The following is a 12,013-nucleotide window of genomic DNA, read 5'->3' as shown; positions in this document are numbered from 1 at the left end:
AGCCCTTAAAACTCTTAAATGAAGATTAGTTTAAAGTTTTACAATCTGGTACAGAACCATCTGGCAAATCTCATGTCAGGCTTTGTTCAACCTCTGAGCTTTGCTAGCATGCTGGAGTCATCCAACCCCCACCCCACACCCTGCCTTTATCTTCTATCCCTGCCTCTGCTGCCAGGCACCTTCTTTGCTCATAGGTACTGTGGAACAAAAGGAGGAGATAAGAAAGCCAAGGACTCTTTTTGCTATAGGAACAGTGGAAGAGCTGAAGTGATGGAGGCCGTAGGTGTGCTGCACCTCTGGAAATCATGCCCTTATAATTGCTGGGTGGCTCCATATGCACTAGGTGATTTATTGCATCTTTGAAGAGGTAATTGCAAGATAAAAGCTGCCTATTGGCAGAACCATTAGAGACTTGCTGGGTTAAATTGTGGCTTTTGAGGCCAAGGAGTCCCTGGGAGGACCCATAGCAACATCACCAAGCACGTTGGTACTTTCAGACATGGAGCTGCAGTTGTTGCAGCTACAGCAGTGGAGGATTTGTCAGTGGCAGTTCCAGTTTGCTGTTTGGTGTGGAAAGCTGATCGTGCCCATCGTTCCCAAATCACATTCCAGGGCTCCTAGGCAGTGCATTCCTTGCCAATACCTCCACAAAGAGGTTTTTAACTATGAGTTCCAAATTCGTTTTTCTTTCTTTTTTTTTTTCTTTTTTGGGCAAAAGGCAGACCCAGTTGTCTTTCCCAAAGAGAAAGCAAACCCCCTCCTGTATGAATCCTCACTAACATCTTGATTTCAACTCTCCTATGGCTTTCCTGTTCACTTATGTGTGATACAGATTTATTTTCATGTTTATGCAGAGCATGGGAATGTGGAACAAAATAGTTCGTTCTATCAATCTGTCACACAAAGTGGTATTTCCTTCACCTATATTAACTCTTCAGTTCACCTTTCACATGAAGAACCTTAGGAGGCTGCAGGAGAGGACTGCAGGAATCCAGTTACCTGAAATCAACTTACATGCAAGGAGGAGGCATTAACTGGGACAGTCTCCTTCTGAGGGTTACAGCACATCTCTGGCTCAGTGTGATGATAAAGATGTTCTGCATGGATAGTGAAATGAGTATACATGATTTCCTGATTGTGTGGGATGGAGAAACACTGAGGTCTGCAGCTCCTGTCTGAAAATGTAGCTTTTAACCATATACTTATAACTAGAGAAGACAGAAGGTGCCCTTGTAAATGTGCAGTCCCAACCAGCCCTTGATAGTGTAACACAGCTAATACAGCACTAAAAAATGTCTTTGCACTTTGTTTCCTAAACCTTGCTTCCAGCCATACAGGATTTCAGTCTGAAAGACAATTTCATAAAGCACCTTGGCTTGTTTTTTTTTCCTTTCCTGTACAGTGCAGGAGAGGAATGCTTTGAGTCAGACAATCCTAAAGCTGCCATAGCAATTTTGTAAGGCACCAGAGAAAAATGCATCATATTATCTTTGAGCTTCAGTCTGCTTTTACTTCTCACAGCAATCAATAACCATTACAATTATTGGTAGTAGTATCTATCTAGATAATTTTAGGGCTTTTCCAGAAAGCAAAATACATAAACCAGAACTGCTGTGTGGTAACTTTTTTTTTTCTTTTTACCTCTAATAAATCCAGATTTGCTCTGAAGGAAAGCAGAAAACTGTCAGTAGGGAAGCAAGATGAAAAGGAGGTAACACCTAGCTGAACAGATCCACTAGGTAGTGTTGGAATAAAAAAAAATCCAAGGGCCGGAACAAATTCCCTTTGCAGCCTGGAAAAGTGGCTGTAATTGAAAAATTAGTCATATCCATGGGTCAAGTAACTAGGAATTGTAATGTTTATTTTAAAGCCCTGTCTCACAAAGCTGAGGCCAACCAGTGAAACATAATTTAACTTCTCCAGCTCCTACCATTTCAGAGCTTGTGTTTTGTGCTAGGGGCAGCCACCTAAGTAGCTCAGGAGTCCTGGTTGTAGGAAGTGAAGGGATGCAGCAGGCCCCATGGCCAGGAGTGCAGGTCTGTCTGGGTTCACCAGAGGCAGAGAGCAGGCTGCTTCTGTTGGCTCCTGAGGAACAGGCAAAAGGGAGAGCATGGTGGGTGGCTGTTGGACAGAGAATAAGTATCCCTGCATCCCACCTCCCTGACCTAAACAGGGGACTGGCAGGGCAGAGTGCTGAGCTAGGACCTTAGGGCAGAGATAGAATGGGGTTGAGCCCATGGAGAAAACAGGTTGAGCAAATTAGCTGTGTCTTGTTATGGATCAGCCTAACCTGGACAGACACCAGGAGCTATCAGAAGGGAGATCTTCTGTGCATGAACAGCTGTTGTAGGAATAGTTTGAGCTGTCTCAGGTGCACAGGAGATTTCCCTCTCAGACTATAGAGTGGAAGACCACTGGTGTGGTATCTAAAAGATAAAAATGAAGTCTGACTTAAAATAGTAACTTTCATAACCTTTAAAATCTATTTACAGTTTCTTTTCTCTGGTAGATTTTGGCAGCCTGGGTATTACCTGCCAGGCTGTCATAAGTAACTATATGTTTGGTAACTTATTGTTCGTAATAAACAACAGCAACTGTTCATTATGAGTTTAATAACTCTTTTGATTAAATATTAAAGCTTTCTTTTGCTCTTACAAGTAGTCAGACAATTCCAAATATCACCAAAGTATTTTGTGCCCAATCTTGCTGGGCTTTATTGATTGCTAACATCATTGATCAGGGTAATTTCTAGGTGGCCAAGTGCAAAACTGTTGTGACTGGCTTATGATGACTCAGCAAACTAAGCAGTTTCACACTGGAAATAGCTGCAAATTGGGCTCTGTGGACAGGGAGGAGTGCCTGGCCTTGGGGAAGAGCTGACAGCATTGCCTTGCCCACTGGGGAAAGGGATTACCAAGGTAACGGGAACTTTTACAGGCAGAAAGGGCTTTCATGGTGTCCTGTCTTTGTTTCACCTTCCCCAGTGCCCGTAGCAGGGCAGCAACACAAGCTGTCAGGTCATGATTCAGAGCAAAGGGACTCTCCCTTAACTCTGGCTGAGGTGGGAGACCTCAGAAGGTGCTGGGTGAATGGTAGGAATCCAATCATCTGTCCAGCTGTGCCCCATGCTGGTGGAACAGTATCTGGCTGTACCCGGAGTGACAGGTACAGCCAGATACTCATGACAGATTCTCATGACATCAGCCATGAGAAGCAGCTAATTTATTCCAGAAGTCAGCCTTCCTGAGAGAGAAATTGTAATGGGTGCATGTACAAGAGCTAAGGGAGCTGTAATGGTTCTGCTGAAACCATGTGATATCCAGGTTGAAATCATTCCATCTTTATCTCATTATGAGTACAATTTTCTTTGAAGTGCCAAACTTAAATGTCAAATTGAGGAAGTGGAGGGAACATAAACAAAAGACCGTAGGCATGTTCCGTTGTTTCTGTGGAGTAATTGTAGAAGCTGCAGAAAGCTGTGGGAAGGTGCTCCAAGCAAAATGAGAGGATAAAGTCTTCCAAGAGCATTCCACTTTTAGTAAGAGCTTCTTTACCTACGCTGGAAGAAAGAAGCTCCTGGGAGGATTGTCTTCATTGCCACATTTGTCTTGTTGAATAAAGAGAACTTGTGAATAAGCACTGCTTCTGTGCCCCACTCAGCATGTGTGCAGCACAGGGAGCAGTGGGCAGGGAGCCTGACATCAGCAGCACCACTGCTGCAGCATCAGCTCATTCAGGACAGCTATGTACACACTGTCAGTGCTGCTGCATGCTGAGCTGGAAGCCGCAGCAGATGTGCTGCTGGCTAGCAGGACAAGCATTAGTGCATTGCAAGCCATCTTGAATGCTGCTGGAACACTTTTGCTGTGAGGACAGAGTGAGAGAGCTGGAGTTGTTCAGCCTGGAGAAGGCTGTGGGGAAGCGTTACTGTAGCCCTCCAGTACTTGAAGAGGTCCATAAGAAAGGCAAGGACAATCTTCTGAGCCAGGCATGTTGTGGCAGGACAAGGGCTCATGGTTTGAAACTAAAAGAGGGAGATTTAGACTGGGTAGAAGGAAGAAACTTTTAAGTGAGGGCAGTGAAACACTGGCCCAGGTTGCCCACAGACGTGGTGGATGCCTCTTCCCTGGAAACACTCCAGGTCCAGTTCGCCAGGGCTCTGAGCAATCTGATCTAGTGGAAGATGTCCCAGCAAGCATTGGGCAAGAAGACTTTTGAAGGTCCCTTCCAACCTAAGGCATCCTAAAGCACCGCTTTTCTTCTTGCTCTCAGTAACTTCCATCTTCCTTTTCCTCTCTGCCCTAAAATGGTCTGACTGGGAAAATGTCTAACAAAGTGATGTGGAGTCCCAAGGAAAGTTTTTTCAGAAAGGCTTTTATTGCCAGTTCCTGGCAGGTTATCCCCTATGGAATTATTAATGGTATCTTGGCACCACAATTGATATGTTTAATAATTTTCATTGTGTGTTTAGGTCCCTTTGATGCTTGATTATTACATTTAAAGGAAGATTATAAGGTAGCACAGGTTTGCTTTTGAACGTATGAAAACCACAACCTTCGCTTTCCAGATGCATTCCTTTTGATTGTGTTTAGCATTCACTAAATGTTGTGGTTACTTCTTTTTTCCTTTTGAAATAAATGCATTGTCCTATTTCAGGAATGAAGTGAGTTGCATTGCTACCCCAAAATATAACATAACAGAAGTGGTAAAAATGATTGCCTGTGATCTGTTATTACAGCCAATCCAACATGCCAAAACAAAATTGCCATTTAATAAGGTGGTTTTTTGAATGAGCCCTGTGAATGCTCCCTGCTTACTGAAGTTCCCCACAAATGCTGTGTTGTATTTTTTTTCCCATTTAAGTGGCCATATTTTACTATATATGACAGAATATCCAATGTCATACCTCTTTCCCTCTCTTTGTCAGCTCTTGCAGCCTCCATGAGCATTTAGATCACTCTGATGTGAGACCTGGATAAGACGCTGTTTACATTACATATTGTCACATGCTGTATCCAAAGGGTACAGCAGTAGAGATGTGTTTCAGGAAGAGGAGAATCCTGGCACTACTTAAATAGTGTATTTTGGTAGAGGACCTTTTCTGTGAATGCCATTGTTCCCGTTTTATGGCAGAGAGAATTTAGGGAGAAAGAAAATAGGAGAAACTTGTTATTTTTGCTGTAATTTGTAAAGTTCCTTCTCTGGGAAGTTCAAGTGGAGAAAATGCAAAGGAACCAAGATCCCATTCACTGCCCAGCCTCAGTGGTCACAAATCTTGCATATTTATTAGGCAAGCAGAACAATTACATTAAAAAGTATTTGCAGAATGTTTTGGTGATATTGAAAAAGCGAAGTGTGGAGGATCAGCAAAGTCTGCATTTGAAGACAACTTTAACCTGCTTTATCACTCAGACTTTTGATTTGGGGTGCTTGATCTTGAAGTATTCCAAAGTAGTGGAAAGCCAAGGAGGCAAGGAGCTGTTACCTGCCCAGTCTCTTCTGGCTCCAGCTCCAAAGAGCATTAAGGAGGGGCTGGGGCTCCCAGCTCAGAACATGGCTTTCTTGCTCAAAATAATGCAGAATTAAAAAACAAACAAACAAACAAAAAGTCCATAGTATTTCTCCTAATCCATTTGTCCAAGTTAGCTCCACTGCAGTCTGTGTTTTCTGTCAGAGTGTTCATTGAGCATAGCATAGCCTGGGGAGGAAACAGCAGAGAAACAGGAGCCAGGGTTCCTCTGGAGTTGTGCTGCTGAGCTGTCCTCTGTTGGCAAATCATTTCAGATTTTTGGCTGGAGTGTTTTCCTCTGTGCACACAGATAATGGTGTGTGCCTCCACACACTGAAAGTTAAACCACCTCTGACAATTAAGTTACTTAGCTGCAAAAATATCAGCCCTAGAGTCTACTCCAAATGTGTTCAGTTGTGCTGTGCTGCCATCACTTCGTGTGAATTTTGTACCTGACTGCTTTACTCCCTCAAGGGAGACTAATGCAGAATGCTGACAGAGTGCTCGATTATGCAAATCATACAACTGATTCATTCTTTTCTCTCCTAAAAGCACACAAAAGAGGTGGGAAGGCCACAAACTCCTTTGAAAGAAGCACCCTTGGAGCCTTGGACTCAGCCACAGGTAGGCTGGAACAACTTTTCTGCTAATGTGTTTTCAGTAATGGTGGTTTCTGTAAGTTCTGATTGAGTTTATCTGGGAACCTAAAGACATGCTGCAACAGGGAGCTCTGTGCTTCTTGGCATCTTATGCCAAAAATGATTTGTTGTAGTGTTTGACTGCCCAGGGGATTGTAGTGTCCTTTTAGCTGGAGCCTCAGCTTTCTCCTTATAAGCACCAGGACTACCTTGCCTTGAGTTTCTGTTCCTTATGTGCTTAAAAACAAGCTTCACTTTGCATTACGAAACTACTTTCTGAAGGATTTGTAAATGAACTGTGAGCATGTTCTGGTATAGAAGTGGAGTTTGTGGAAGTTTGTGAATTTGAGAGGAAGGTTTCAAAGATCAACCTTTTGTGTAATAGAGATTTAACCAAACAAATGAAGCAATGCTTAACCATGCGTGGTTAAGACTCGGGGACATGAGCGTGCAGGCTTCCTTGCCTCAATGTGTGTTTGGATGTTGTGCACTTCGAGCAGATGGGGTGTTAGGAATGTCTTACATGCAAGAGTTCAGAGCCACTTTGGCTGGCTGTTCCCTGTGTCCTGCACTGCACACTGAAACGTGTGGCTTGAGAGGTGAAAGAAAGGAAGTACCAGTCCAAAGTAGAGTGGAATTGGATGTAATTGTTCCAAGGGCAAGGGTTGGGGCTGTACAAGAGAAGGTGCTGGGGTGTAGATGAAGTAGGGTGCTGGTAAGACCAACCCAGAGAATCAGGCTGCTTCTGCAAATCCCTGGGGGAAGATTGCTCTTTTCATGGATCTGGGCACGTGTTTCCTTTAGCAGCTGCCACCTCTCTAAGTTGTGTGGCACAGTGCCTCTGGCTGATAGAAGCCTCTACCTCTGCTTTGCAGGGTTCACCCATTGCTGAAGGCAGCAGTGAATCTATAGCTGTAATGGCCAAGGTGAGAGGTTCCTGGCAAAGGTGGAGACACCCAGGCAGAGGTAGCAACCCTTGCTCTGTAATTACAGCCTGACTGTCTAGGCAGGCTCTGCCTCATATTTCCAGGATGTAAAGCACTCTGCCCACAGAAATAATCTCCTCTTGAGTCTCTAGCTTTTACAAACTGCATATATGAAATCCTAGAGCCTGGGCTTGTTCTCGAGCTATGGTTACTCCAAGAACTTGTGTCAAACACAGCACAGGAATTCTGAAGTGAAATGAAAGAAGCTCCCCATCTCTGCTGCTGCTACTGTTGTTCATGGGTGAGTGCGCTCCTTTTTATCAGCTGCAATGCCAACTGTGCAGGCTTTCATGGTACAATCTATACAGCTGATTCAAATAGAGTAGCTTCAGACTGGAACATCCTTCACTGCAGCAGCAGATATGTGATACTTGTATTTGTGCACCTTTACATACAGAGAGAGGGTAGTTATCTGTGAGCAGGCACGCCTGCTATTGTAGGGAAATCCCTCAATTGGAACTCTTCTGCAAGATCTTCCCTCCAGTCTTCCTAAAAAAAAGGCTCCCCGCTGTAGCATGGGACCTGTTTCCAGCTACTGCCTGGCCAGACCTCCAAAGGCCTCTGTCCCAGCAGCTGCTAATGACAGCAGCTGAGTGTGCATTGATCTGTGTCTGCCATCAATAATGTTTATGTGCAGGACCACAGGAGCTCTCTATGGTCCATAGTGACTCTTTGTGTGCAAAACTGTGGAGCAAAGTGTTCCATTCCAGCAGTTACTGCTAAAAAGCTGATGAGGAGAGAGCTACCAGGCTTCTCCTGGGACCTTGCCTACAGCCTGTGTTGCAGAGCAGGCAGGTAGAGAGCTAGGAGTTAGGTCTGGGCTTTGATTTGTTGGCACGGAAGAGAGAATTTTGCCTTATGAGTTTTGAGAGGGGGAGTCGAGGCAGATGGATGCTGAGGCTGTTTAGGGGAGCCCTGGTGCACAACCATGGGTGTCAGAGGCAAGCTTTTGCAAGAGGTGGTTTGCATGACTGCTGTCAGCAGCGTTTGCAAAGGCAGGTTCTGTTGGGATGTGCCAGTGCAGGTGGGAACTGGTGTCCCTCCTGAGTGTGCAGACTGTGTCACCATGCTACCTGCTCACTTCTGGAAGCTGCAGCTGCCACTACTTTGTTTAGGAACAGCAAGGATTAGAAAGTCTGAAATGGTCTTTGTCCTTTATATCCACTCTTGGTGGGGGGGGGGGGGGGGGGGGGAGGGGGAAACCTGCCTTTAAAAAAAAAAACACAGAAAGAAGTTAACACCAATATGCTTTTTTAGTTCATGGAGGGAAGAAATGTAATCAACAAAATCAAAAACTGCTGGAACCATTATTGTAGCGGAAAATTAAATTAGTTGTTAATTCTTTCATGGATGTAATTCTGCCCCCTGCAAATCCCTCCTTAGATATTTGGTATAAAGTGAGTAAAAATTCATGGCATGGATAAAAGCTTTGTCTATTTTATGAGCAACAGACAAATGATCCAAATGGTGCTCATAAAGCAAATGGTTTCCAACTCTAAAAAGGAGGAATATATTTAAAAGCTGCTAGAATGAACCATGATTAAAACCAGCTCCTGTTTACAAGAAGGTTATTTACAGGGAAGTTTGGTGTTCCCAACAAAGGGAGAAACTCTCTTTTGTCTGCTTAATAAGAACAATAAAAAACCTCATCACGCTTTTTTGGGCTCTGCACCATCCGTGCAATGCTGAGAGCTGCTGTGGGATGCGTTTCACCAGCACAGAGTGCAGGAGATAGCTGTGAGCACAGCTTCAGCATGCAGGGCCAAGGAAGCAGTGAAGCAGAAAGCAGCACATCTGGCCCCCAGTCCCAGAGGTGAGAAGCTGGTACCTATTAGCAGCCAGGCAATTGCACACAGAGGTTGCAGCGTGGAGCTCACAGGGAAGGGAAGCCTTTGTGTCACCTGTGCTGGCATGGCTCTTGCTTGCCTTAGTCGAGGTTTCCTCCCTTCCTCAGAAGCAGCCAGCCAGCTGAAGGTCTTGGAACTGAACAGTTCAATTAGATAATAAATGAATCACTGTAGTGCCTTGCCAGGTGCCTTTCTTAGTCTGTGGTGGGGATTTTGACCCTGGATTTACAGTTTTACTTTTTTGGGCTACGATTTAAGTTCCCAGGCAAATGTGCCATTGACAGCATGGGAATTCTTTTTCATGGCCATCCCTTTTAACTTGCAGTTTTCTGTATCTCTTTCTGTGAACTCCTGGAATGGGAACTGATCTTACTGCCTGGAAAATAGAGTATGAGAGATTGGTTCTGATAAATTCAGGACAAGGCCTTTGCAGATAAGGAACATGTGTGGTAGTCGTTGCCCAAATAGACTTGTCATTGGTTTACAAGCTTGATTTAAATGCTAAATACCATGGATTCCTGTGGGTAGGGGTTTGTTGCTGTGCCTGATTAAACATTTAGCTGATAAACCCTGTCAAGGCTGTTCAGAGCTGCTGTAGCTAAGATTATGTATTTATAGCCTTTGGTTTTATGGTCAGTTACAAACATGACAAGTTAAAATCTGTGATTGTTTACACTTTTCACAGGACTTTAAAATCTGCATTTTATGTGACAACGGCATGAAATATTACCGATCACAATGCTCTTGATTCAGAAGCAAATTGATTTATTCTTTCAGGTTCCTAGGAGGATAAACCTAGAAAGAGAGAATAAGGATTTACCAAAATAAGGGAAAAGAACAATGACTGAGGTTCTACTGCTTCAAACTGCAGCAGTGGCAAATGGTGAGGGGTTGCTGGCATGGCAGATACAGCAAAGCCCCCACCCTTCAGCTGCAGAGTACTTCTGATTTGAGACTTGTGTGTTACTCTTACATGACAATGTTTTGTATGTCATCTGAAACACTGTATAAAGTGATGCCTAGAGGTGCTCTACAGGAGCAAATGTGAGCAGGTGGTGTTATTAGTGCTCTAGCTTTTTAGCTTTCATTAACTGTAAGAATTCCAACTACTTTCACTCACTTAAGTTAGTGGCTAAAAAGCCAGGGTACAGTTGCATTAATTTCCATGCCCCGAATGTGGCTTCTCTGCTTTAATGAACACATTAATTTATCCCCTTTCCTCATACTCTTCCTCCTCCATGGTGCTCATTGTCACTGAAAACCCAGACAGTGATGACCTTCAAGGTTTATGGCTTTCCTCAAAGTTCTCAGTGAGAGTTAAATATCCAAGGACTAAGATTTGTCAGGTTCAGGTAGTGCACATTCTCCTGTGTCTTACAGATAAGCAGCATCTAACACCAGCATGGCTCTGTTACCACCCGGTGTAACAGTGGTGCATTGCCACAGCCACGAGCATGGCAAGGAGGGCAAGCAGCAGTAATACAATGCAGACCAAGTGCAACCACTTGGCTCTCAAAAGTAGAAAAGGAGAAAAATTTGTGCCATCTTTTCCCTCTGTAGCTTTATTTCCCTTTGTGTGCTGAGCACAGTCCTCTCTCCCTTTTTTGAGCAGAATTACTTTTTTCTGGAAAGGCAAAACCACTCAGACTGAAATCTAATTACAAATGATAGAGTGTAGTATTTTTCTGCTCAATTTTAAAGAATCACTTTATAATCTTGGAACAGTGGATAACAACATCACTAATCCAATATTTCAACAGTAAATACGTTTGATGATGGGAATTGCTGCACTAATCTTATATCCCTCCACAGTATAGTTAAGAAATCCACAGGGGGTTTTGCTAATCAGTTTTTGTAAAGTAAATCAAGTCATGTAATTCTTGCTCCCTCTAAATGCCCAGCAACTGCAGGCACAACTATTTGCAGTAATTTTTGCTCTTTTCATCAGTTTTGTACCCTAATCTGCAGCCACACTTTTCAGTATACAAGAAAGAGATTTCTGGGGAGAAAGGTCTCCAAGCACCCTTTGATGGTGATGTCTCATTAGGGGAGCTGGCAGCTCACCTTCTTCCTCTCCTGCACACAAGTGAAGAGCAGCCACTAATAAACAGACCATGCTGGCTGCTACACTTATAACACATGTGCTTTAAGCTACTTAATTTAGATTCCAGTTCTACTGACCACTGGGACACATCGCAATAAAGCCTATGTAAAAACAGGCTTGGGGGGGGGGAGCTTGGTTTAGAAAACTGCCTGAGCACTTTTTAAGTTATGAACCCAATGTTTTATGTTAGGAAGGAGTGTTGACAGCCATGGTTAAATATTTGAAGAGAAGCAACTCATAAGAATTCTGTGCATATTTTGTTCCTGCAGTTCATGGGAAGTGAATTATTTTTCATGAAGTCACGGTGTGCTGTGTTTACTTAGCTCACAGCTCCAGCCTTTAGGATTGCAAATCAGTGAAAGTCAGAATGAAAGTGAAGCTTTACTTCTTACTTGGTGTCTTCAGTTTAGATACAAACCAGTCAACAAAACAGACTCAGACTAGCTCTGCCCTGGCTACATTTGGTATTTAGGATCTGGGTGTTCAAAATATTTCCATTTTATTTGGTGTCTTAATAAAGTCTGTTTCTTACTTAATGGAAAGAGAATTCTACAGACAATTTCCATGCAATATATATAATACACTCAGTATATTTGTTGACATATAGCTGTGCAGAACCAGAAATCCAGCTGCTTTGGGGGTTGTATGTCTGAGCACAGGCACTTGCTTGATCACCTCTGTTAGACAGTTTCATGTATTTCCAGAACCCAAAATTTCAGGCAGCCGAGTGGAAAACTGGGGGAAAGTAAAGGTTTTAAGTCCTTACTACCTTGAAATATTTAAATCTTTTGCAAGTCATTCCCCAAGCCTTTGAAGAATGCTTTTTGTCCACCCTGGCAGTGGCAATGTCTGCCTCATTTCTTTGTTCAGGCTGTTAATCCTTTTCCCTCCTCTTGCTTCTGACATGTTGGAGCTGTTCTTGCAGTCTT

The 12,013-nt window shown here is 43.5% G+C and overlaps 1 protein-coding gene across 1 annotated transcript in view; it reads left to right on the top strand.

Moving 5' to 3' along the window:
- The window catches only part of PCDH11X (protocadherin 11 X-linked), a 389,119-nt gene that overhangs the window by 148,348 nt on the left and 228,758 nt on the right, over positions 1 to 12,013 (top strand). The window contains exon 4 of the mRNA XM_054388497.1: positions 6,062 to 6,133. Within this exon, the coding sequence (XP_054244472.1) occupies positions 6,062 to 6,133 (72 nt within the window). The remainder of the gene's footprint in view (positions 1 to 6,061; positions 6,134 to 12,013) is intronic.

Source organism: Indicator indicator, chromosome 17 (assembly GCF_027791375.1).
Source record: "Indicator indicator isolate 239-I01 chromosome 17, UM_Iind_1.1, whole genome shotgun sequence".
Lineage (NCBI taxonomy): Eukaryota > Metazoa > Chordata > Aves > Piciformes > Indicatoridae > Indicator > Indicator indicator.
Note: the sequence above shows the minus strand (reverse complement) of the source record. Positions and strands in the feature narration are given on the sequence as shown.